The sequence below is a fragment of the Staurois parvus genome, unplaced genomic scaffold (genome assembly GCF_062004578.1).
Source record: "Staurois parvus isolate SC_StPar_1 unplaced genomic scaffold, SC_StPar_1.0 ptg000498l, whole genome shotgun sequence".
NCBI classification, from domain to species: domain Eukaryota; kingdom Metazoa; phylum Chordata; class Amphibia; order Anura; family Ranidae; genus Staurois; species Staurois parvus.
The window spans coordinates 1,390,675-1,418,472 of record NW_028318294.1 but is presented as its reverse complement, the minus strand read 5'-3'; the positions used below and the strand labels follow the sequence as shown (position 1 = coordinate 1,418,472).

At 43.9% G+C, this 27,798-nt stretch overlaps 1 protein-coding gene across 1 annotated transcript; it reads left to right on the top strand.

The window, feature by feature from the left end:
* On the top strand, positions 1–22,862 carry HERPUD1 (homocysteine inducible ER protein with ubiquitin like domain 1). The gene is made up of 8 exons (XM_089689795.1): positions 1–230; positions 13,696–13,773; positions 13,882–13,926; positions 16,189–16,307; positions 16,408–16,509; positions 18,101–18,436; positions 20,494–20,605; positions 22,240–22,862. Exons 1-8 carry the CDS (start codon positions 96–98, stop codon positions 22,384–22,386), a joined length of 1,074 nt encoding a protein of 357 aa, XP_089545921.1. The 5' UTR covers positions 1–95; the 3' UTR covers positions 22,387–22,862.
* Positions 22,863–27,798: the final 4,936 nt, after the last annotated feature.

Genomic DNA, 27,798 nt, shown 5'->3' with positions numbered 1-27,798 from the left:
GTAGCGGAGAGCGGCGGCCGCGCGGTCGTAGTCTGTATACACAGAGCTGTGAGGTGATTGGCTGGACGGAAGTGGCGTGTCCGGGACAGAACAACATGGCGGACGGAGAAGTGACTTTGTTGATCCGCAGCCCCAGCCTGAAGCAGGAAGAGAAGGAAATGAAGGCGCTCCGCGGATGGACGGTGTGGGAGCTGAAGAGCCAGCTGAGGAGGGAGCTGCCCGCACAGCCGGTGAGCACAGGGCGGTGTCCGGAGAAAAGGGAGGGGGAAGCTGGATGGTGTCATGTGACCTCAGGTCAGGTAATGTGCCAGCGAGGACCTGGCACTGTGTACAGCTACAGTGTGCAGGCCAATCACAGATCACCTGGGTCACAGGTCAAAGGTTATGTTTACACTTTGAAGGGGTCAGAGGTCATTCTTCCAGCTCCACACTGTCCCTAGGGCCTCATTTAACACCCAGCATAGTGGGAATGTACTTTTTGTGCGCATTTAGGGCAACCCTAATCGTAACAAACGTGGCAAAGAAGCTCCTGCACTTTTTTTGGGCGTATAGATACTTTTTTTTAATTATTATTATACAGAGGAAACAGAGGGTCCAGCTTGTTTACAATCTAGGAGGAAGGGTTGAGTGATACAAAAGGTAATAGCTGTGGGGGGGGGGGGGGGGGGGGTGAGCTGATGGAGGAAATAAATGGCAGTTTACTAGGTAGAAGCAGGATAGACGCAGGGGCGGACTGACAACTCATGGGGCCCCTGTGTCCTTGCCCAAACTCAAAAAAGCCTATGAAAAAGGTACCAGGGGCATCTCATAGGGCCCCCTACTGACCCCGAGCCCTCAGGCAGTGCCCAAGTTTCCAAATGGTCAGTCTGCCCCTGGTCCATTCACTCCAAAACCAAATGTTAAAGGCAAATGTTTTTTAAAGCACTTTCTAACAATGCTCATTATGTCATTAAATATACTGATGAGATTTTTGGTTTGAATGTTGGTACTAGTCAGTGGCATCCCTATGCGGGTGCAGGGGGTGCGCACTGCACCGGGTGACACCTAACGCACAGGGTGACACCGGACCCTCACTGGATCTTGTGATCCCCGCAAGATGGATCGGATCTGCGGATTGACCATAATGGATTGGAATCCACAGATCCGATCCATCCTGCTGGGATCGTCGGAGGGGTGACACCAAGTGTTACCGCACCGGGTGACACCAAACCTAGGGACGCCCCTGGTACTAGTGTACAGGCAGCCTAAAAGTTAAAGAAGTCCAGGCTAGGCAAAAAGATCATCCATTAGTACACCCCCTACACAAAACACTAAACAGTTAGTGAAATTGTGACAATCCTTAACATTTAGGAGAAAGTCTAATTGAATTTTCATGACCTCATCGCTGTAATTCAAAACATACCCCGGGCCCTCAGGCAATGCCCGAGTTTCCAAATGGTCAGTCCGCCCCTGGATAGACTTCTTTAAAGAGAGAGGTTTTCAGGGATCATCTAAAGGTGGATAGATTAGGAGACATCCGGACAGGTTGGGGTAGAGAGTTCCATAGGATGGGAGAAGCTCGGGAAGTCCTGGATTTGAGCATGGGAGGAGGTGACACCGGAACTAGAGACTTTTTTTCCTAACTTGCATCCGCTGACTGCATTTGGGGTGCCATTAAGCGTGCAACTCGCAGTTTAGGCCCCGTTCACACCTGGGCATAGCAGAAACGCAAGCAAACAGAAGTGAGCATTTCTGCAGACGTGACGCGCTTGCGGTGCTTTTGTTTCATAATTGCGCCCCCAAACTTGGGGTAGCGGTCATGCGTTTTGCTGCACGGTTTCTGAGTGTTTTGCGCAAAGAACACACTTGGCTTAGTGCCAGATTTTGGCACAGGAGCTTCTTTAGCACGTTTTTGGAACAGAGGGAGGACCATTGAAATACATAGTGCCGCTCTAAAAACATGCAAAAATGCGACATGGTAACGTCACTCGTGTGAACAGGACCTTTCACATGTTCCCAGAATGCATGTGGAAACCTGCGTTTCTGTGTGTGTTCTCAGAACATGCAAATGTGAATGGAGCAGGGGCGGACTGACAACTCATGGGGCCCCCGGGCAATAGGGGATCATGGGGCCCCTGTGTCCTTGCCCAAATTAAAAAAAAGCCTATGAAAAAGGTACCAGGGACATCTCATGGGGCCCCCTACTGACCCCGGGCCTTTGGGCAGTGCTCGAGTTTCCAAATGGTCAGTCCGCCCCTGGAATGGAGCTTCAATCTGGTTATACACCTTACAGTCTGATTGTAACATCCAGGGCCGGAGCTAGGGGTGGGAAGAAGGGGCAGCTGCCCTGGGCGCAATGGTTTGCTGTGGGGAGGGGGACACCTTCCTTCTATTACCAGACTGGCAGGAGTAGTGGCAGGGATATGGACAATCGAGTGACTGCTGGGTGTAAGATCCCCTATGCTTGCATCATCGTGGTTGGGGGGGGGGGGGGGTTGCGCACTTTTGCATCTTTGCCCTGGGCACTGGATGACCCTGTCCTGACACTGGCACCATCTCTACCAAATCTATGTAATATGAGGGTTACCTGTACAGTCTACTCCGTGTTGTACAATCAGACAGGCCCTCATTGTATGTGTTTGGAACAAAAAAAAAATCACACAATCAGATTGTAAGGCGTATTGGCAGCCTAACAGCAGCACATGACTGAGAAGGATGTCGGCAATTACTGACTTCCTGTTTGGGACTACTCGGATGTTGGAAGATCCTGTAAATACAGCCTGAGCTCAGACAGGTGACATGACCTCTCACCTCCAACCTGCTCCTCCCCATAAACTGTGATCTCCATTAGGTCTACCACCAGTGGTGTAATGGAATGACCTGTCTGATCAGATACTAATTGATTGGGTAGTTTAGGTAGGTCCTTCTATTACACAGTTTTGGTAAGTCTAGAGTGGATTGTACGGTCAGATTGTATTGTGTATGGTGACCCTAAGGGTTGCCATAATGTATACAATCTGATGCAATCTTCTTTGGATTTACAGAAGCCTAAGCAACCTACCTGTGCAGTTTGTATCTAGTCAGGCAGGCTTTTGTACTACATAGATGATGGTAAAGCTAACAGACATTGTAAAGTGAATCGTCAGCTTAAAGCGGAGCTCCACCCAAAGGGGAAGTTCCGCTTTAAAGACTGGTCCCCCGCTCTCCATGAAGGATTGGCACCTTAGGGGAGTGGGTACCCGAAATTGACAGGTAACCCCTCCCACGTCTGCTGCAATTGCCTAGGCGATCGGAAGCGGAACTTGTCCCCCTACCCTCGCTCCATAGTCTTCTGGGACATGTGACAAGTCTCGCGTGCCTTGCTACTCGCGCATGCATAGTGGGCACCCGGTTGTGAAGCTGCAAGCTGTCACAGCTGGGTGACCACACTGAAGATGCCGGCACCTGGAACACCAGACAGCTGGTGAACCGGGCTGCGGGGAAGACACCGCAGGATTGTGGGACAGGTAAGTAGCTGTTTTTTAAAAGTCAGCAGCTGCAATTTTTGTAGCTGCTGACTTTTATGTTTTCACAGTGCGACTGGAACTCTGCTTTAAGTACACTGTACAGTCTGATTGTACAATCGCCTTTAAATCTTATCAACTATTTAGTGCAAGGGCCCGCCTGATACAAGGTAGATGGATTGTTTAGGGGTTAACACAGATTTGGTAAATCTGCAGGAGATTGTACTGTGTATGGTTAGCTTGGGGGCACTCTACAATCTGATTTTAACAATCTCCCTTAGATCTGTCAACTATGTAGTGCAAGGGCCTGCCTAATCGGACTGTTTAATAGATCCTCCTATGACAAAGCTTAGGTAAATCTGAAGTTGGTTGTATGAAGATTGTATGGTCAGATGGTAGTCACACATTTTCCATGTACAGCACCCGAGCATGATTATCTACCCTCCCCCAGTGTCCTGGGCTCAAGCATGCATACGTCGTCTACCTGGGTGGGGATGTTTAATCTCCTCCATTATTTGAGTTCCTTGCTCAGGCTCAATGAGTGATCACACAGGTATGTACTGTGCTCCAGACACCACCTCTGTCAAGCGGGCCAGGGCATGGTATGGAGTGATCAAACTAGTCAAGGAATTGGCCCTTTGGGGGTCAACATGCTCCACCACAATATACCCACCCCCAGTACACCCGTAGTTAAAAACAAAAAACACAAGTTTGAGTTCAAGCAATAGACATAGTAAACAGAAAAGCTCCTCTTATAGAACCCTGTAAACACAGCCAATCCTGAGGAAGGGAGACACCCCCCCCCCCGTATAGAACGTGGTCCAAATTTGCTGCAGGGGGGGGGGAAAAGAATCCTTCCTGCTCTTCTCTAGCCATTGGATATTCCCCAGATCAAGGATTCAGTGTTTTTATTCCATTATAGTCTGTGCACTTAATGCAGCTTTTTTTTTTCAAACGAGCGGATTTGTTGACATTTGTGTATGGTGAGCTTTGGAGGACAACCTAGGAGACTTAAGGGGACACACTTAAATCCTTCACAGGAAAGCCCGTAGACTTAATCCTAGACCAGTTGGATAAACCCAGATGTGACTGATTCTCTTTATAAAGTTGTCTCCCTGATTCCTGGGCAGATGTCAGATTTTTTCATTTTGGCATTCTAGATTCTGGTAATTCTTTGTATTAAACCTGACAGAGTTCTGGGTAAATGTGATAAATCCTGTTACTAAACCCACAACAGTGAAATCAGTCTGTATATGCAGTAAAGCATGCTTGTTATACTCACTGTGAAACCTAAGGGGTTAATCCTCTGCTTTGTGTGAAAAGGCTGTTTGATCCTGACTTCTCTGATCCTCCCCTTCTTTCAGCGTCTCCCTCTTATCTCCTGATAAGAGACATTGTGTGGAGTCACTCTGCACATGCTCAGTTTGGTGTGTATTGCTGGAGAGGTTTTTTTGTTTTCTTTGGGAGAGTGCATGTGCTCAGTACAGGGCCAGTGTCCAGACAGAGGTCAGGGGTTATGCATCCTCCTAGAGCAGAAAGAAAACTCCTCCTCCAAGCGGTAAGCAGTAATCCGCTGGACACTGATAGAAGTCACAAGACTGCTCTATACTGCTGATGAGAAAAGATGTTTAGCAGTTTATATTTACTAAAATAATTGCATTTCCATATTCTGTGTGAGACCAGATATAGTGAATGCAGGATCCTGGGAGACCAGATATAGTGAATGCAGGGTCCGGGGAGACCGGATATAGTGAATGCAGGGTCCGGGGAGACCGGATATAGTGAATGCAGGGTCCGGGGAGACCGGATATAGTGAGTGCAGGGTCCGGGGAGACCGGATATAGTGAATGCAGGGTCCGGGGAGACCAGATATAGTGAATGCAGGGTCCGGGGAGACCAGACATAGTGAATGCAGGGTCCGGGGAGACCAGATAGAGTGAATGCAGGGTCCGGGGAGACCAGATATAGTGAATGCAGGGTCCGGGGAGACCAGATAGAGTGAATGCAGGGTCCGGGGAGACCAGACATAGTGAATGCAGGGTCCGGGGAGACCAGATAGAGTGAATGCAGGGTCCGGGGAGACCAGATAGAGTGAATGCAGGGTCCGGGGAGACCAGATAGAGTGAATGCAGGGTCCGGGGAGACCAGATAGAGTGAATGCAAGGTCCTGGGTTTAGTAACACTTTAAGCAGGCCAAAGCTGATTTGTTTTTGTTTTTCATTCAGTCAATGGGCAAATGAAAAAAAAAAAAAACAGGCTGGATGGAGGAATTAGCCCCCCATCCCCCCTGTGTTCTGGCAGCAGGACTCCGTGTCTGCAGCTGCTGACTGGGAAAAGTTTTCCAGCTTGTTTTTTTCAACAGAAGTCAATCCAACCCCCATGTGAATGATGCCTTAACATACATGGGAATTTAAAGGAGAAAAATTGGCCAAATTCTTCTACTTCTTATACAGGATTTATATCGCACCAACAGGTTATGCAACGCTTTACAACATGAGGGCAGACAGTACAAATTATTACAGGAGGATTCAGAGGGCCCTGTTCGTTAGTGCTTACAATCTAAGAAATGAGTGCAGGACTGTGTTTTCCGGCATGAGGATGCTCAGGTGTTGCATGCATCCCCATTCTGGCATCCAATTCATTTCTGTTGGGACACACAGCTGCATGGACACACTGTGTTGTAGTATGACATGCAAGTGAGTGCAGGTGCAGTTCCTTAAATGCAACCTGTATGCATTCGGGACCTGCACTCATCCACATTACTATTATCATACAGGATTTATAAAGCGCGTTCAGTTTACTCAGCGCTTTAAAATATAAAGGGTAACAGTAGAGCAATGATACAGTTCAATACAAGAGGGTTAGGAGGGCCCTGCTCCTGGAAGCTTACAATCTATTAGGTGGGGAAACACAGACCTGCATGGGGCCCACAGTAAAGCGCCTCCATGAGAACAGGCCCTTAGATGCATCAAATGTCGTCAGTTACGCTTGTTCAATAAAAAGCTGTCAACATTTGAGATTTGCTGGAACGCCTTGTAATGTAGCTGGATGGATTGGCCCGGGTTTTGTGAGATGCAGGCTGGGCTTTCTGGTGCTTGTAGTTAGCAACTGCCTTAAATGGTGAGAAGTCACTGTTGTGTCATTTATGTAAACTAGACCGTTAGGTTTGGCAGAGATTGCCATCCTAGGTTCCTTGTCAGGTTATCCCAGTCTGATAAATATAGCTATGGTAATTAGGCTCAGTTACTTATACCATTAATTAAGCCGGTTCCATCAGTTGCTTAACCAGCAATTATCTGTGCCTGATCAGGGACATACCGCCGTCTAATGTAATTCCCCTGACTCAGGAGCCGGATCCTCACTGATACCATCAAATTCTATTTTAAGCCGGAATTTCTAAATCTGTATATACGTATGTATCAGGGGCGGACTGACAACTCATGGGGACCCCGGGCAATAGGGGATCATGGGGCCCCTGTGTCATTGCCCAAATTCAAAAAAGCCTATGAAAAAGGTACCAGGGGCATCTCATGGGGCCCCCTACTGATCCTGGGCCCTCGGGCAGTGCCCGAGTTTCCAAATGGTCAGTCCGCCCCAGGTATGTATGGTATGGACTAGTTTACTTTGGTGGGATTTTTAAGGCACCATGCAAGCTTACAGTTAAAACAGTAAAGTTTATTATACATCTGAAAAATCTTTCACTTACGATCAATTTCTCTTTACACATTTCAAATTAAATAGGGCTGTGGCACTGATGGGCCTAATTCTTTTCTGTATGAAATGGAACACCAGGGGTTTGTCTGTAATTTGTTTTTAATAAACCGTTCTGATGCAATCAAAGCAGACAATACCTAAAACGTTTCTGAAAACTTTAAGGCAGGCCATAGATGGGCCATTTATCGGCCGAATTTTATCGGCCCCGTTGCTGATGCTGCCACCCATGTCCACAAGAAATGAACGTTTTTCACGGTTTGTCCAGCATGACTGATAAAAATAAATGAGGAGATCCGCAAAAAACGGCCGACAGACTGGCCCCACTAACGGCGTGATTATCGGCTGATTTTTCGTACGGACGAAAATTCGGCTGATAAACGACCCGTCTATGGCCTGCATATGGCTTTAAAGCGGTAGTAAAGTCCGCTATCAGTTCTTTTTGGGGGCCCTCAGGTGGGATATGCCTTAATGTACTAAGATGCAGGGCATATTAGCACATTATGGCACACTTACCTCTCAAACCGAGCCCTCCAGTGCTGCGGTGTAATCAACTCGGCGGCTCCTGAGCGCTTCCGACTTTGCTGTGTCTTCTTTCCGGGTTCTGTGCCTGCTGCCACTTGATTGACCGGGCCGCTAATATGTGCCTACCACGCTTGCGCACAGGAGTCACAACGCATCAGCACAGATTGGGGCGGTAAATGTTCACTGAGCTGGGAATGCGCGGCTCAGTGTACATGATGGCTGACAGGTAGGAGTAAGCATTTATGATGAGACCAATAGGTCTGTGTCAGCAATTTTCAGAAAAAACAGTTTACTGCCACTTTAAGTACTCAGGATTTAGGAGCATGTGCTGTGTTCACATGTACAGCTTATGCCCATGTACAGCTATTGTACAGCCATTCATTACTACGGTGACTGTGTGCTGCAGCGGGTCTGCTAGAAATACACCCACAATTGAGGTTGTACATCCTCCTGCACTTGTGTGCAATGAGGGTTCAATGTGTTTCTGCTTTTCAAAACGGTCCATTAGCCTTCTATGTTCTTACATGGCAAATGTTTGTAAGTTCAGTTCCGTCTCCTGTCTTAGGTAACCCATACAACAGTTCTTATGTCAAAGTGGACACTGTCACCATGTTAGTGGGTGTGTGAGGATGGGACAGCCTTTGTTTGGTCTTTGGTTGTAAAGTACTTGAAGCGTAAATAATGTTTATGCAAATTGTATTTGCAATTACTACCAATGGCCGCCAGGCTTATGATTGTTCCTAGGGTGGGGATCAATACTGATCATCAGGGCAGAGTTTCTAATCATTCTTCTCAACAGCAGCTGGTTGGTTTGGAACTTTTTATAGACAAAAGTTGTTACCTGAGAACTGCCAGTTCATGCTTATGGGTCCCTTATGCAGGCCATAGACGCGTCGAAAACCGGCCGTTTTTTTTAAAAAAAAGAAAAAAGAAAAATCAGTCGTTCAATAGGCCGACGTTGCCACCAACTGTAAACAAAATCGGCCGATTTTCGTCCCATCTACGGCCGCCATTTAATTCCTTCTGTCCCTGCAGAGAGCTCCGCTATTATATTTGACATTAAAAAGTATAGCGGTTGCAACATTGTATCTATTTGTATCCATTTCGGATACAGATGTTTTTATTTGGACACAAATAGATACATTGTTGCAACCGCAATACTTTTTCATGTTAAATATAACAGCGGACTGGAATTCTTTTTCTTGCAGGCCATGGCTCATGCGCAGATTTTTTTATCGGTAAAAAGATCAGCCGATTTGCCCATCATTGCTGCGAAAATCGGCCGATCAGCAAAATCAGCCGATTTTTTTTCCAACTTTACCGATAAAAAAAGTGCCAAAATCCAGAAAAACGGCCGACCAATTAACCCATTAACAGTGTGAAAATTGTCCGATTTTTTTTTTTTTCGGCCGAAAAAGCGGCTGATTTTCGACCCAGCTATGGCCTGCATTAGTTTGGATGTATAAGGGCTCGTTCACAGTTGACTTTTTTCCCAACTCTTGCCAAATGCCCCTATAGCGTTTGACAAGAATTGGTCTGGCGTTTGTGGAGTGTTTTTAACGCTCCACAAACCACGCATGCATGGTTTAACGGCGGTTGCTAGGCGTTTGCCGAGCGTTAAAAACGCCCCACAAACGCCTATAATGAAGTTTGAATGGTGTTAACGCTCCGCAACCGCACTGCAAACGCCAGCCGGGCGTTTGCGGAGTGGCACCATAGACTTGAATAGGGGGCTTCAACTCCTCCTGACTCGACCAGAGGCGTCAGTTTTGCCGCGACTCAACACGACGCTAATGCTCCCGTTTGAACAGCAGCATGTGCTGCAATGTGCAGAATGTTCCCAGGCGCTTGGGAAACGGTAAAAACGCTTCCCAAACGCCTGTCTGCCGCCTGCTAACAAGGCTAGTGTGAACGTAGCCTAATGCACACATTGACAGAGTGTTTGAACACATGAGAGTGGGGCTTTGTAGAGATATTGTAACTATCAGATCTGATTTCCGTCAGCACTCATTGCCCCAAGATGTTTACAGCTCATTTGTCTCTGTGCAGCCAGTAGCCGGTCATTTTTCTTTTTAAAGGGATGTATCTTGTACTACACAGGCACAGCATATGACAGTCAGCAGGGGGGAGAATAAAACTGCGTCATTTCCCCATGACAGGAACATCTCAAAGAGACATCCTCTAAGCGTGTCCTGGTGGTGGAATATTCTGCGACTTTTAGGCCTCCTGCACACGGACACTTTTCGGCCTTCAATGTAAATTGCAGGGGTGTTTCTGCACCTAGAATAAAAAGCTGCTGCATACAGCTGCCCATAGTAATGATTGGCTGTACGCTGGTGTACACTGCTAATTTCGTAAAGCTATACGCCCCTGGACACAGACAGTCTGCATCCAGGTTTGCATACCCGTACGCATGCTCAGGTTTCTGCTACATTGGTCAACTCACATACAGCAAATCATTGCTAAGAGCCACTCTATGCAGCAGCATTGTATCCCAGGTGGTAACATGCACTCAATTTACATTGTATGATCAATAACGCCATGCATGAATCCATAGTTCAGAGGAATTGTATGGATAGCGATGTATAAGCATTTAGCCTGAAGCTTCTCTGTTACATCAACTGCCATCCTAAGAATGGATTATTTGAAAAGCCTTTGTTAAGAATATAGCAATTAGTCTTCTCAGAAGGATTTATACTACAATTAGTTTGCATTAAGTCATAAAGTGAACCAATACTTAATTTTAAACTTGTATAAGGAAAGGTCCTGCCTAAGATCGGACTCTACAAATATACCTTCTTTTATATTAGCCAGAAAGCATTCATTTTACTATGCCCTTTTTTTGTTTTATACACAGTTTTAACCACTTGCCTACAGGGCACTTTTACCCCCTTTGTGCCCAGGCCAATTTTCAGCTTTTAGCGCTGTCACACTTTGAATGACAATTGCGTGGTCATGCAACATTGTACCCATATGACATTTTTATCATTTTGTTTCACACACAGAGCTTTCTTTTGGTGGTATTTAATTATTTTTGCACTATAAACAAAAAGAGCAAAAAAAAGTGTTTCTATTATAAAATTTTGCAAACAAGTAATTTTTCTCCTTCACTGGTGTGCGTTGATGAGGCAGCACTGATGGGTACTGATGAGGTGGCACGGATAGGCAGCACTGATGGGTACTGATGAGGTGGCACGGATAGGCAGCACTGATGGGTACTGCTGAGGTGGCATGGATAGGCAGCACTGATGGGTACTGCTGAGGTGGCATGGATAGGCAGCACTGATGGGTACTGCTGAGGTGGCATGGATAGGCAGCACTGATGGGTACTGCTGAGGTGGCACGGATAGGCAGCACTGATGGGTACTGCTGAGGTGGCATGGATAGGCAGCACTGATGGGTACTGATGAGGTGGCATGGATAGGCAGCACTGATGGGTACTGCTGAGGTGGCACGGATAGGCAGCATTGATGGGTACTGATGAGGTGGCACGGATAGGCAGCACTGAGGGGCAGCACTGAAAGAATGCACTGCTGGGCGGTATTGATCATCAGTGCCCTGATGATCGGTGCAGATGTCCTCTGTGTCATTTGCCGGTTATTGGCAGTATGCTGTGACAGCGTAAGGAAAGTGCTGCCAATAACTGGCAACTGTATTTACATTGTGATCTGCTGTGTCATTAGACACAACTGATCACGTGGTAAAAGGCGCTGTGATTTGCCTTTTACCTCATCATGTGATCAGATGTGTCCGCAGGACACAGCGAACATGCAGAGCGCCGGGTGCGTGCCGCTGGGGGTGTGCAGGAGGACGCGTTCTGGGAGGACGTCATATGATGCCCTCTCAGAACTGGACAACCGCGCTTTAGCCATTATTCGTCTATAGCGCAGTTGGCAAGTGATTAAATCATCGCACTCCATTAGGTTCTTTCCCACCCGTAGAAGATATCTAAAGTGACACAATACATGTCACTTCTGTGTTCATTCATAGCTATGGGAGATGGATGAACAAATGTTCACTAGTCTCTCTTCATTTACCCGCTGTGGAAGGAGCACTTTCGGTCTGTGGAAGTGTTCAGGCGGCTATACAGCTGTCCAGCTGCTTCCACCAGATAGTTGGCAGTGACAGCCGCTGTCATCTTTCTTCAGCAGGAAAGTTTTCCTTAAAATTTTTTTTTCTTTTAAGTTTAACTCATGTTGACTAAATGAAGACAAGGTGTAGATTAGTTGAGCCCACCAGAGGAAGTGCTAACAGAATAGAGGGGAGTTGAAGAAAGAAGACTGAACTACTGTGCATTATTCCTGATCTGAAGTGGAAAATCTCTGTACATACATGTACTTTTTGCTGTGAGTTATGAGGCCAGATGCATCCTGTTCAGAACAAGTATTTCCACCGATGAGGATAATACACGTGTGCAGGAAGTTGAGGTATGCAAATGAAGAGCGCAGTGCAGATTGTTTACAGTGATGATTGTTATGCTTCAGTGACACCACAGTATGTCTACATTCCCCTTAGACGGTCTTATTTCAGATGTTTTCATGATGCTAAACTAAATACTGTAGCAGCAGTCATAAAACAAACCTAAGGGCATGACATTCATGCAAACATGTATCTTCCCTAACACAAACATGTTATGCAAACTCGTGTTAGGTTTCTGTTCAATATACTAACAAGTTTTTCCTGTATTATTTCCCCTTTTGTTCAATTAAATTGAACAGTTTATGTAACTTAAAACTGGAGAAAATGTTAGCAATGAAACAGGACAAAGTGGATTGAAAAGAAAATCAAAAAACAAGAAAGCCTCCACTAGATCCTGTTTTGCTCAGTGGGGGGATCTGTCCGCTGATCCCTGCTGAGCAAAGCAGGGCGGGCGGATGACAGGTCCGTGCCCCCTCAGTTTCTGCAGAGCGGACATAGACACTCTGCTCTATGGGCGGCCAGGTTTAAACGGACCAACTGTCCATTTACACCCGACTGCCATCCTCTCCACCCAGACGGAGAGGAATGAATCCCCTTACATTATTTTTTATTTCTTTTGTTTCCAAGGGTGTGAAAGGTGTCTGGTGGAGGGAGTCATTAAGGTCACCTGACAGGGGGTCTTCATGAGGAATTTGAGGTGTGAATGGTCATTAACATATCTTTTGTTTCCAAGGGTGGGAGTGGTCTGAGGTGTGAATTGGTCATTACAATGTGTGACAAGCTTGGTAGGAACATCCTGTGTTCAGTGTTTTGTCCATCTGAGTACCTTGAAAATGCTTTGCATGCATTTTTCATGATGATAAAAGGCTCTGTACAGCATTGGGAACTGGAAGCGTTAAAAAAAAAAAAATTCAACCGCAAAACGCTTATAAACACGATTTGCCGTGTTTACAAGCGTTTTGCGTTTAGACCGCTGATAAAATCGACTGCTGAACGCAAGTTTTCTGCGTTCAAAAAAAGGCTGTAAACTCAAATGCCTGTAAACAAAGATGTGTACATGGACACATAGGAAAACATTAGGGAGAGTTCAGGGCTGCTGAAAAAAAAACGCAGAAAAGCTCCTAAACATGAGTTTATCAGCTGCCGTGTACATGAGCCCTAAGCCATAATGCTAACATTACAGCCCTGGGTGTTGCTGTGCCAGATTGTTTTTACAGTTGTGTACAGATGTGTAGAAATCTCTATGCTGTACTGACCTGTACGCAGTGTTTTTAACTCTTGTGTAAATGAGCCCTTTAACGCCACTTAATAAAATGCTCTGCTACCTTGTTTTGAAAGGTAAAACGTGTCTTTTGATCATAAATAAAAGCCTTCTGATTTTGGTTTTCTTGGGTTGCAGTGGTCTGAAGTTGGTGATGAGCTAGTTAACAGTTTGCTTTCAGTCATACAGCTGTGTCATGTACAGATGTTGCTCCCCTCTGCCCGGCCTCCCAGTTGCACATTCCTCTGTATTAAAGCCTTCTGGAACTATACTGATCTCATGCTTTGTGTTGTGCAGATGGAACAAGACCAGAGGCTGATCTACTCAGGAAAACTTCTCCCTGACAATCTGAAACTCAGTGAGGTTCTTTCCAAGGTAAATATTGCAGCACAGCTTATTGTTAATGATTAAATAAACAGCATTTTGTGATAAGCTTTGCTGGTATTGACATGCTTTAATGTAAACATATTTTTTGCATTCCAGGAGAACAGACACGTGTTGCACCTTGTGTTCTCTATGAGGAGCCAGGTATGATTTTCTGCAGTACCAGTCAGATAGATTTAGAACATGAAAGCTTTGTTTTATCTACTACAGCAGGGGTGTCAAACTGGCGGCCCTCTAGCTGTTGCAAAGCTACAAGTCCCATCTTGCCTCTACCTTTAGGAGTCATGCTTGTAACTGTCAATTTTGCAATGCCTCATGGGACTTGTAGTTTGGCAACAGCTGGAGGGCCACCAGTTTGACACCTGTGTACTACAGGAAGTGTGTACAGTGAGGGTTGAAGGTCATGCTGTTCTTGCATTTCCCTCGTGTTGTTCCTGTTTACTGTGCTGAGTACAGGCAGCCATTGTACAAGCCAGACTTGCTAGTAATATATTCTAATGTTCTGTAAACATTTCCTGTCTGTGTACTCAGGAGCTTTTATTTAGGGACATTTAAGGCTTTTTTTCTCTAAAGCTAGCCATAGATGATTTGGATTCTTTTGATCAGCCAGGAGGATGATCAAAAAAATAAAAATGAACAGATCCCTGCATCTACACATTTGAGGTGGATGAAGGAATCATCCCCACTGTGCAGGACTCCTCCGCTGTCATAATACACTGATTACCGCTGCATGTGTTGATTGAACACAAATTTTCCAAGATTACCATTTGAGAAGAGTTGAACACTAGGTTGACTCCTCTCAAACAGGAAAGACCAACTCGAAATTTAGCAGGCACTGGCCAAATTTCAATCCATCTATGACCAGCTTAACGCAGCCTTTCTTAATCTTTTTACCCCGGAGCAACCATGAAATAATTTTCAAGTCTCAGGTGGAACCTCTGCTAAAACCAATATATTGAGGGTCAGGGAGAAAAATGCCTTTTCTATGGTGGTCAGTGAGAAGAATGCCCCCTTTACAAACAGGTACAAGACAATTGGTGTCACGCTGCTGCTCTATAGACTATCAGATGTAAGGTCAATCAGCCACAGTTCAAGTGACCCCTAGCAACCTCTGGAGGAACCCTAGGTTGAGAATGGCTGATCTGATTCATTCACCTTCAGCCATTTTATTTAACTAGCTTTGGGCATGCTAGTCACGCCGAAAAAAAAAATAATTTTACACAGGGTATGTGTAGCATGTCCAGTCTTCTCTGCCCTGCTTCTACACCCCCCCCCCCCCTTCCCCATATACTGTAATTGTTGTTGATTAATCACAGCTGGCATTACAGTATGATCAAAGAAGTCAGTAGCTCTAGTTGTCAAAAAAGCCTTCTGAATCAGTGTTTGTAGACATTACTGCTTCAGACTATATAAAGCAACATATTGTGACATTTGCATCTTTCTGTTCAATAATCTGTAGATCAAAGATATGAACTTTAGATCTGCAAATGTCAGTTAAAGTAACCTGACAAGTAAAATTATTATTTTCTTTTTTAAATAAAGTGTTCCTTTGTTTGACCCAGTACTAACAGTTAATTTACTAAAATCAGCCCTAATAACCTCCTTAGTCTCCTCTCTTCAATTGTGATTTGCTGCTCATTTTTCTTTTTTCTTTTTCTATTTTATTAGCTATTAATACTTCAATTTTTTTGTTTAATTTGATATTTTTACACATTTCCCACTTAAAAAAAAACCTCAACTTTGAAAAAAACACTAACTTTGAAATGCTTTGAACTAGAATCATAATTGTAGTGTCATTTTAAATGGGACAAATTACAGAATAAAATGCACACATTTTATCCACAGTAACACTGTTTATTTTTAAGATAACACTGCTCAAAAACAGGCATTTTGTTTAATTGTGTTGGATTTTATTGTCTAAGGATTCCGAAGAAAAATCATTGTTGTAAGACAATATCATATCTTTGTCCTTAAAAAACAAAGTATGTATTGCCTTGTCTTGAGTAATAACAAAGTTATCGTCGAACAAACCGGTCCACAGCAGAAATGTAAGACCAACCTGGGGCCCCTGTAGCTTTTTTATAGCAAATCCAGCTGTGGCCTTTTGCTCAGTATGTGGTTGTGTCAAAGCCAAAGGGCTTGCATTGGAATTGTCAAGGCCTCAGATGTTTTAGGAAGCCAATGCTAGACTTGCTGGCATATTGGCTAGAGCTATACCCACATTAAGAACACTGGGCCAGTAAAATCTGGTTTGTACATAGTACTCATCCCGCTTTGCACAAAGTTCATGCTCTTCTGGGTTTCGAGTATAAATGTTTATGGAAATTTGTTGAGGCTGTGTGCCTAAATGATTGCACAACACAGGGTGGTTCCTTTAAGTAACATACATGGATATCTTGTCTTTAGGCTGCAGAATACAAGCCACAGCCAAGCAGTACAACACAACCTGCTGCTTCTCAGACAGATGGCATTAGACAGCGGAATTTATTACAGAATGTTCCACCAGCACAAGCAAACACACCCAGGTATGAATGGTCACGTTCAATTGACATTCCTCACATAATCATGTAGTGCATTTATCATTATATATGTCGAATAGTGTACTGATGTCTGATTTCTTTATAGGCCTCAAGCAACAAGTCCAACCCTCTCTCCCTACTCTATATACAGCCCTCAGCAGATTCTTTGGTGGCAGCAGATGTATGCCCGGCAGTACTACATGCAATAGTAAGTTTCCTATTGCTAGGTAATATGAAACCACTTGTGGATGTATAGAATGTCAGAGTAACATACGTCATCGGTAAACATGTATGAGTCAAGTTATTTTATATTATACTCTGAATTATGCAGCATATAAGCAATCCGTGTAGTACTGGTGTCACCCATGTTTCAGGGCTCCACTTAGGGTCACACCTTGTCTTTTTTTTTTTCTTTCTATTCACCCCCTCTCCTTTTTTTTTTTCTGTTCACCCCCTTTTTCCTCTGCACTGTGCAATATGGTGGTACCTTATGAAATGTGAGAAAATAATAATTCACATACCACAGGAGGATCCATCCGTGTAGTACTGGTGTCACCCATGTTTCAGGGCTCCACTTAGGGTCACACGTTGTCTTTTTTTTTTTTCCTTTCTATTCACCCCCTCCCCTTTTTTTTTTTTTTTTTTGTTCACCCCCTTTTTCCTCTTTTACAGCACTGTGAAATATGGTGGTACATTATGAAATGTGAGAAAATAATTCACATACCACAGGAGGATCCATCCTCTGATTCACCCACCTGTCTGTGAGCAAACAGTTGTAACTGCCTTGCAATTCAGTTGTACCACTCGTACATCTGGTATTGCAGGCTTAGCAATGCATATATTAATATTGAAATTTGTGTGTAAACCACAGAATCCTTTAAAGTTGAACATTACATGAAAAACAAAAATGGGCGGACAGGCAAGATTTTTAATATAGAAGAGGCATGCTTTGTCTCTTCTGCATTAAAATTACCCACCTGCCTGTCTGCCCTTGTATAGCGAGCTGCACACGCACAGCTCACTGAAGAAAGACCGCAATTCTGAAGCCAACAGAACTCCCGTTTATGCACAGGAGTGATGTCATCCCCATCCAGCCAATGAGAGCAGCCAGCAGTCGATACCCGGAAGAGGGTTACTTGAAGATGACAGTGACCAGCAGGGAGCTCTAGGCCTTGCATCACTGGAGCCGAGGTGCGTATAGGTCCACTTTAAAGAACAACATCACCTTTGATGAAGTTGTCCGTTAATGAAACCCAACCTCCCTGATCAAGTGAGCTTACTGCTGACACTTGGCCAACTCATTATTCTCCATATGTGCATTGTGGCCTGTTTGTTCTTGTGGTGAGAGCCATACTCCAAACAACCACTAACACTGCCATGAGTACAGTTATCTATTGAAATGAATGTGCATAATAAAGGGTAGTCGGTTGGGTCCATGTCAGCAGTAAGGTCATTTAATCATGGTTAAAGGTAATAATACGGCCAGGAGCCTTCATTCAGGGTGGGTTGGGGAACTTATGAAGATTTTTTTTTTTGTTACTAAAATTTTGTACATGCAGGTCACATTTTTTTTAGTAGATTGATAAATGCAGTCTCGTTGTTCATTAGCCATTAGTATAGGATAGTTAGTGGATTAGTGCTAGGCAGACTTTAGGAATATTTGTTGCCAGGTCCATCTTCAAATAACCACCTGCTGTTGCCAGTGACAGGTCCTTTTATCAATATAATTCTTTGTTTATGACAGTTTAGAAACATTTTGTATAGAATATATGAATAATACTCTTTATGTCCTCCACTAGCTATGCTGCAGCTGCTGCCACCACTTCTCCCTCTCAACGAAGACAGGAACTTCCTGTTGTGCCCCCTGCTGCTCCAGACCCACTTCCTCATCCTTTTCCTGCTGCCAACCAGGCTCCCAACCCTGAAGTTCAAGCCCCTGTAAACCCTGTAGCCAATCAGAATTTGCGTATGAATGCACAAGGAGGAGTGGTGGAGGAAGAAGATGAAGTGAACAGAGACTGGTTGGACTGGGTGTACACTGCTGCACGCTTTTCAATCTTCCTCAGTATATTGTATTTCTACTCCAGCCTGAGCCGTTTCATGATGGTCCTTGGTGCCATGATCCTAATGTATCTGTAAGTGCCTTAGTTAACGCCTGTTTGTATATGAAGGCATGCATTCAATTATCTCTTGTGAAGGCTCTAATGACTTTTTTTTTACCATGAAGTATAACTAAAGGCAAAACTTTTTTAGATTTGTATAAAGTGGTGAAGGGTTTAGAACCTTTATCCCTGCTAGGGAGAGTCAATCTCTCTACCTGTGCTGATTGCCAATGACACTGCGAATGAAGGTGGCACTAACTGCAAAATCAAAATATTTTGGCTTTAGATATACTTCAATGTTTAGGTCTTTGCTCCTTATTTTAACCAGAAAAAAATGTCCTGTCCCAATTCTGTTTTTATTTAGACTACAGGCTTTGCAGGAGTTGTGCAACCAAGATTTCTAACTTGAAAAATATGAAGGTGTTGGGATCTGATGGGTCATCAGCTTGGGACCTAATTAAAATTGCCCATATTTAATAATAATAATGTAGGGCCGTGCTTATACACTCTGTATATGTTTTGGCTTTACATTATTTTGGGTCTACAGATTGAGGAAAATAAAAAATGAGATGACTTGATTTTCAGGAGCAAAGGGTGTACTTATTTATGCTGAGTTTTTTTAAAGTGGAACTGAGCACACAGAAATACCTCCTTGTTCCAGCTCTGTAGCAGTTCTCACTTTCTGCTGTCATCCTCTCCCCGACTAATTTCGGGAGGTTTTCGGCCTCTTGATTGGCTGATCGGGGAGTGACGCCATCTCACGTAGGTGCACTGAAATCCTCCCTTCTGGCACAGCTGAAATGTGCTAGGAATACAACCTGAGCTGTCCAGTTTAATAGAAGATTGTGAGCACACAGGTGGGCGTTATTGTAGAAGAGAACATAGCATGTCTCTTCTGCAAAAAAGAGACGCTTTCTTGTAGTTTATTAAGTTTAGTTCTACTTTAAGTGTTATCCTACTCTGCATTCTGGGGTTGCTCACCATTTACCCTGTACAGTACTTGCTGATGAGTCCTTCAAAGACTCCTGCAGTCTCTTTAGCATTCAAGCTTTTTAAGGAAAAAATAGTTTTGTCCCTGTTGACATTAAATGTGTGTCTTTCGATTCCATCTTAACCACTTTCCCTCCTGAGGATTTACTTCCTTACCAGGCAATTTTTTGCATTACGGCGTGTGTTACTTTAACTGACAATTGCACGGTCATGGAACGCTGCACCCAAATTAAATTTATGCTCTATTTTTCCCACTAATTGAGCTGTCATTCGGTGGTATTTGATCGTCTGTGCGTTTTTTATATTTTGCGCTATAAAAAAAAGTGACAATTTTGAAAAAAAAAACTATTTTGACTTTTTGCTATTAAACATGTCCAGTAAAAATCAAAATTCGTAATAAATTTAGGCCAAAATATATTTTGCTACGTCTTTGCTAAAAAGAGAATCCTGGTACGTGTAAATTAATTGGTTTACGTGAAAGTTATAGCGTTTACAAATGGCAGAATATATACTGGGATTTTTTTTTAATTTTTACTAGTAATGGCAGCGATCAGTGGGACTGCGGCGGGCATTCTGACACTGGGGGGAACTGACTTGGTGTCACTGACATCCCCATTGACACCAATACAGTTATCAGTGCTTAAAAAAAAAAAGCATTGACACTGTACTAATGGCACTGGGCAGGAAGGGGTTAACATGTGGGGCGATCAAAGGGTTAACTGTGCGCCGCTTCACTCTGTGCTGTGTCCGTGTGTTTCACTGTAAGCACACTGCTTTGGATGGCTGTGCTGTGCACAGTCATCTAAAGCAGTGTGCACGAGCTGACGGGGAGGAGAGCTGTATTGTTTACATACAGTTCTCCTCCCCATTAAAGATGCTCGTGAATCACTGGCGGGGACCCAGTGATTGACAGCCGCGAATGGCGGTGCGGGTAGGGCATGGCCCCTACCTAATAATGCTAAGTCACGTGTATATATATATATATTTATTTATGTGATTTTGCACACCCATGCCACCCTGTAGCAGTATATCTGCTACAGGGAAGAGGTAATTGTGTGAACCAAACATTGCTCTGTGCTAAACCTATGCTTTTATTGTAGGCACACAGCTGGATGGCTTCAATTTAGGCAAAGGCAAAGGCACCCCCAAGATGCTGCAGTTGCTCAGCCACAGGCTGCTGCAAATCAACAGGATCAAAATAACAACTTGCAAGTGAGTTTTTCTGGCTTTTCATATTTAAATAATGCTGACCTTGAGGGCCTGGTAATAGATTCAGTATTAGTTTGGTTTGTGGGGATAGTGGGCCACTGAGTTGGTATCCCCTATGTTCATGCAATAGCTGTATTGTGCAAAAAATCCCATTGAATATGTCAGAAATTGTTTAGCATTTAACCAGAACTTCATGTTTTTGGTTTGGGTCATTGTGGAAATGAATAGTTACTGTGGCAGAACACTTTGGTTGCTGTATATGCTGTAATACCGTGCAGAAGCTTGTGTATACAGAAAGCTGTGCTGCGTTCCTGGCCAAATCCTACACACTTTCTTTGTGTGACTGGAAAGAATCAGAGTTGGTCATATGGCATATCAGCCATTCAGGAAGCGCCTTGTATTTTTATCAGTGGATACAGGCAATTCTTTAATTTGCCAAGGCAGAAAGGAGGGCAGATGATGTCAAGCTCCATTTCGGCCAATCTGAGAATTCCTTGTATTGATTGATAAAAAAAAAAAGAAATACAAGGTGAATCCTGAATGGCTGAAGTACTACGTAACTAACTCTGTTTCATTCAGGCTACACAAGAAAAGTGTGCAGGACTTGGGTGGAACAGAGCAAGGCTTTTACTGTATGCAGCACACACGGGGCCGGATGATTCTCTCACAATAAGTAATCATTTCAACCTGCTGGCCCAGAGTACAGTTTTTAAGTCACTGAAAACAAACCCTGCCCTAACGGTGTTCCTTAACTGGAGGTCTGGCTTGCACTGTCATGATCTAAGATAATTGGGAGCCATGCTGAATCTGTGCCTATCCCCACTATTGACGGCTTTAATGTCAAGGAGGTGATGCAGTCACACACGCTTTTTTTTTTTTAACCTTCTCTCCATTTTTTTCACATATGTGTTATTGCTTGAGAACTGGGACTATATAAGCCATAGGTCTTTTATGAATAGTGTTTCAGAACTGAACAGTCCCAGAAGGTGTGTAAGAGTGCCTCTACTTTTGTGACATCCCCAACAGGAAATCTGTGGGCGAAGTACAATGCATGTCCACATTTGTGAGGGATAAATGTGATTCTTAGATCTTTTTTTTTTTCCACTTTGAAAGGAAAAGGGGTGTAGGTCTTCCAGGGGTTACACAGACTTTTCACAATCGTTTAAGTGTGTATATTGCACAGACTTTAGAAACGAACACATTTTTTTAAATTCTGTTAAGGGTCAGAGGATCTTAGGTTTTTGAGAGGGACATGACACAAGGATAGAGCTCACACACCTGTGCTCAAAAAGCAGGGTCAGCTGTGCTTTTGTCTTCCTCTATGGCAGTGTTTCTCAACTCCAGTCCTCATGGACCCCCAACAGGTCATGTTTTCAGGATTTCCCTCAGATGAAACAGTTGTGGTAATTACTAAGGCAGTGAAACTGATCAAATCACCTGTGCAAAATAATGGAAATCCTGAAAACATGACCTGTTGGGGGTCCATGAGGACTGGAGTTGAGAAACACTGCTCTATGGGAAGAAATATTGTTGATTTCTAATGTCATGTTACCTAACGGAGTGTAAAAGGGTGCTTTGCTGAGGCCCATAGAGATGTTCTAGAAATATATTTACCATTTTTTCTGTCTTTTCTACAGGAAAATGGTCAAGCTGCGGAAGAAGCACTAAATGAGGCTGCAGCCGCCACCCTTCAGGCACACTCATTCATGTCCACTGCCTGGGTCTTCTTCAAAACGTTCTTTGCCTCTTTGATTCCTGAAGGCCCTCAAGCAATGGTGCAATGAAGACCATTCATGAAGGACATTTTGGGTACGGTTAATGGACTTGCAGCTGCATGCTATCGGTCTTCCATCCCTTACATGGTCACAAGAACAGGCCCAGTTCAGAGAACTGATGCTTTATAGTTTTCTAGGAAGACTCTTTGTTGAGACATGTTTCCTCCAGAAAGAATAGTTTTTTCTACCAGTCCAAAGATGTGTGTACAGTATGCACATGTGAGTGGGCATTCTCCGCTCACAGCATTTGATTCCTTGTGGAATGTCTGGGTAATTTACACTAATTGTAGTGTTAACGTTTACACATGTAACAACTTTAGCATACTGGCCAGTCTTGCTTTGAGCTCTACCTGCTGTGGAGTAGATATATTACCGGACGCAGTATGCTACTCTGCATTTCAAAATCTTCCTTGTGCTAACCATTCATGCACAAAAGCCTGCACTTTAGAGAATACTTTCAATAAACTGAGAAGCTTTGTATTGTCTTTTGCTGTTTGATTACCTTTTCATAAATTAGTTTAAGAACAGATTGGTTTTTTTGTCTCTGCTTTCTTCAGCACACTAGGTAGTCAAGCATGTATTATGTATTCAGTTTTGCTGTAGCATCACACTGAAAACAGAATCAGCCCTTTTGCTGTGTAGATTAGGGACCCTGATAAAGATATGCCCTGTTTAAAGGGCCTTTCAATGGGTGGGACCCGTTTAGCAGATCCACTTGCTCAGTGGGGGATCTCCGCTGATCCCTACTGAGCAAGCAGATGGCAGGTCTGTGTCTGCTCCGCTGCTGCGGAGCGGACTCAGAGCAGCTCGCTCTCCTCAATGGGTGGTCGGATGAAAATGGACTGCCTGTCCGTTTTCATCCGGACGGACGGAAGGGGAATTGGATCCCCATCCGTCCCTTTTTTGAGGATCAAATTGAATGTGTCCGTTTACACCCACCGCTCCATAGAGGTTCTGATTGGGTCCGCCTGAAAAAAAACAGGCAGGCGGACCCGATCGGAACATCTATGTGAAAGAGGCCTAAGGGTACCCTCCAGTGAACTGTAAATTAAACCTTACAGGTAGCAGCCTACCTACTGTGTAGTTCAGGTTTATATACTGCTGTACTGCACCATTCCACCCATTTTTTTCTTTAACCACTTCAACGCCAGAAGGTTTTACCCCCTTCATGACCAGAGCATTTTGTTTTTCTATTCAGCACTATGCTACTTTTAACTGTCATTTGTGCGGTCATGCAGCACTGTACCCAAATGAAATTTATATAATTTTTTTTCACACCTATAAAACTTTTTTTTGGTGGTTCTAGATCACCACTGGGTTTTCTATTTTTAGTAAATGAAAAAAGACTGGAAATTTTGAAATAAAAAACCCCAGTATTTTCTAATTTCTGTTCTAAAAAAATATCCATAAAAATCAAATTTCAGCATACATTTAGGCCAAAATGTATTCTGCTACATGTCTTTGGCAAAAAAATCCCAATAACTGTATATTAATACTCTTACTTTTTGACTGCCTATCACATTTCTTAAGGTGCTAAATTGCCAGGGCAGTACAAGCACCCCCCTAATGACCCCTTTTTGGAAAGTAGAAACCCATCAAAGTATTTATGTAAAATATAAAGCGCCACAAAACAACACAAACGAAAGTGCAGCTATCAGTCCAATACCCCCCTGGGTAAACAAAAGGTCCTTATATGCCAGCAACAGCGCACTTCTTTGTTCTCCAATCTTCCCATCAAGATCTCTTTAGCCAGAATGTGTTGCATCCAATAAAGTCTCTCCCGTGATCTTCCAGTGCACTGATCAAAACCTCGAAAAGAAAAAACTGATATATTGTAGTATTTCTTATGCAAATTATGCTACATGTGCAACTGTGTGCAATATACAGAAAGTGTGCACCACTCTTCCCCTAAATACTCTTACCCTCTTAGGGTGAAAATGTGTGTTTCACTCTTAGACTGTGAATCAAATCCACAATACACGTGTGTCCGTCCTTCATCCACCACCTGTGTACAAAGCCAAAACAACATGCTTGATCCCTTCCCCTTCAGACATGCACCGTACCCTGCATGTCTTTTATTGTTATTATACAGGATTTATATAGTGCCAACAGTTTGCTCAGCACTTTACAATATAACGGGAGACAATACAGCAACAATACAGTTCAATACAAGAGGGTTAGGAGGGCCCAGCTCCTTGGAGTTAACAATCTAAGAGAGTCTTGTGAATAGCCTTTTCAAAATCATGTATCAATGTGCCCAATCTCCTCCTCACTTCAAAGTGCCTCAGTGATCATGAAAGATAAACACTCCCATGGTGCAGTATTACTTAACCACTTGCCGCCCTGCCACTGCATATATACGTGTGCAGGGTGGCACTGGGGCGCAAAAGCACATTTTAAAACGGGCTCCGCGCTCCCGACGTTTTCGCCGGCAGGCGCTCCCGCCGACCCGCGGGTAACACCATTTGATCCCGGAGGGATCAATCATTCGATTTCAGCCAGTGATGTCTGGCTGAAATCAGATGATCGGTCCCTGTCCTATCCTGTCCTGTGTTGACATTTACACAGGACAGGATATGATGTCATTCTTCTCTGCCTGGACACATTCCGTTCCAGACAGAGAAGACGACATACAAATTGTGAGTAAAACAGCACATACCCACAGTTAGAACACTCTAGGACACATTTAACCCCCTGATCGCCCCCCCCCCCAGTTAACCCCTTCATTGCCCTGTCACCAGTGTCACTGATCAGTGAACCGATTTTTACTGATCACTGTATCAGTGTCGCTGGCGACTTCCGATAGTGTTAGCGCCCCTCCCAGATAGCGCCAGATTGCCCGCCAGTACACCAGTAATCCCGTTTAACCCCTTGATTTCCCCCCCCAGTTAACCCCTTCACTGCCCTGTCAGTGTTAGCGCCCCTCCCAGATACTGCTAGTTTTCCCGCTAATGCACGGGATTTTTTTTACCAAAAACGTAGCAGAATACATTTTGGCTTAAATTTATGACTAACTTTGAGTTTACGATATATTTTTTATAGCTGAAAGTAGAAAATATTGGGTTTTTTTTCAAAATTTTTGTGTTTTTTTTGTTTATAGCGCAAAAAATAAAAAGCGCACAGGTGATAAAATACCATCAAAAGAAAGCTCTATTTGTGTGAAAAAAAGGGCGTAAATTTTGTTTGGGTACAGCATTGCATGACCACGCAATTGTCATTTAAATTAGTGCAGCGCCAAACAGCAAAAAAAGGCCTGGTCATTAAGGGGGGTAAATCCTCAGGAGCTCAAGTGGTTAAAGTTCAAGTTTAACAGTGTAAAATTGTACATGTGTTTCGAAGTACAAGCAGCTTGATTCTACCAATCTCCAAAATTGCCGCTGCAACGCTTCCGGTTGCGTCTGACATCACATCCTACTGACGCGTTTCGTCATTGGATCGACTTCCTCATAGGCCTGAGACTTTTTGATAGCTGCACATGGGGGCCGAAAACCAATGACCACCTTCATTTCCTGACTACCTATCACAGCTTTGGAGACCGTGAAATGGCAGGACAATACAAACACCCCCAAATGACCCCTTTTTGGAAAGTAAACACTCCAAGGTACTTGATAAGAGGCATGATGAGTACTTTTTAGATCTCATTTTTTGTCACAAGGTTTTGAAAAAAGAAAAATACGTTTTTGTTTTCTTTCTTCTCGAATGGTCTGGTAAGAGTTGAATTCGGGTGAGCAGCGTTGTACTGGTTGGTATATAGATTGCTTTGGTCCACAATCACTTGATACAGATATTCTGTGAAAAACAGCTAAAAAAAAAAAAAATCAAGAAGAGCTGTTATATTTACGGTTTCCACTTGAATTTCTGGTTGGGCTGTGAATGGGTGCTGCTGAATCTGGGGGCTGTCAGTCAGGATTTGCAAGCATATCTGGAAGGACAATATGAGTTATACGGGCCTGTGTTTGAATTCTTGGTGGCTGCGGGACGCTACAAGTGCTAGTCACCTAGTCAACTTCTGGGAGTTGTCCCATCACCATGAGATATTGCAGTGCTGGTGTGTAAAATGCCAGGATGTACTAGTCTGCTGTTGCTTGCCAGATCACCAAAAGGTAGTGCAGTGCTAGTACTGGCACTCTGCTGCATATAGGAATAATCTGTTCTTAGCACCTCAGCAACCTGGGGATTGGGTACACAAAAACAAAAACCATCTGCGCTCAAGAGAAGTATATTGACACAAGTAAGCAGACAACTTAGTGGATGACCTCAGGTATTCCAGTCATGGTACCGGCTTTGCTGCCCTCCAACAGGTCGGGGAAACCCAGAAAGGTAACTGCAAAACAAGAAACAGGGATCACCAGCTTAGTGTGTTACCTCAGCGGTAGCTTTATTCATATAAAAAACAGGTGTATACTCACAAGCAACATAGAAATAATGGCATATCAATCAATGAAGAGAAATGACCTGGTACCCTCCCTGAACAAGGTGATCCAAAAGGCTGACCCATTTCGAGGGGCGATCCCCTCTTACTCAGAGCCAATTTTGGATGTTGCAAAGGTCATTCCTAGTCATTGATTGATGTGCCATTAATTCTATGTTGCTTGTGAGTATACATCTGTTTTTTATATGAATAAAGGTACCACTGAGGTAATGCGCTAAGCTAGTGAGCCCTCTGTTTTTTGTGTTTTGCAGTTATCTTTATAGGGATTTGATACGCTTGATCTTAACAGGGACCTCTTCTCCATTATCTGAGCTGCCTGTTGGAATGCCACTGCTTTCTTCAGGTTTGTATTCTGAGCCTGATTCTGACAGAGAGGACTCCGCTTGGCTCTCATCTGTCCTACTCAGAATCTTGTAGGCATCTTCACTAGTGTACCTTCTTTGGACATTTTGGCCACTAAATTCATATGTACCTAGTGTGACTCATGAGAAAAAGCTCCTGGCTGTCGGTGACTGCTTGAACAGCTAAAAAAAAAATATTTACCTGCTACTAGTGCTAGTAGAGATCAGGCCTGATTCTGCTAATGCTGTGGTTTTGTGTACAATTTATCAGAAGTGACAGTGATCTACTGACACTGCACTTGTTGGGGGGTGTCAGGGAGGCTAAACACAAGTCCTGACAGGAATCGGGGCTGGTCCTGCTAATGTTTGTCTGTTGGGGGACACTATACTATTGAGGACGCTAGTATGGTTATGATCAGATCAAATATACTGATCCGTTCAGACACTATACTAGTAATGGCGGGTATAGTGTGTCTGTGATCGTGTAATGGCCAATCAAAGAGTTAACTGTGAATGGCGATAATGTGGCAGGCTAACTGATGCTAACACCTGTGACATTAATAGAGTAATCAGTCAAAAAACCAAAACTCTGTACACTGTACTAATGACACTGGTGACAGGGCAGTGAAAGGGTTAACTGGAGGGCGA

Bases quoted from the DNA above. Each gene is read 5' to 3' on its own strand.
- HERPUD1 (XM_089689795.1), top strand. From the start codon at position 96: ATGGCGGACGGAGAAGTGACTTTGTTGATCCGCAGCCCCAGCCTGAAG. The intron at 16,308-16,407 runs GTATGAATGGTC...ATTTCTTTATAG, and splicing joins GCACAAGCAAACACACCCAG to GCCTCAAGCAACAAGTCCAA. The intron at 18,437-20,493 runs GTAAGTGCCTTA...CTTTTATTGTAG, and splicing joins GCCATGATCCTAATGTATCT to GCACACAGCTGGATGGCTTC.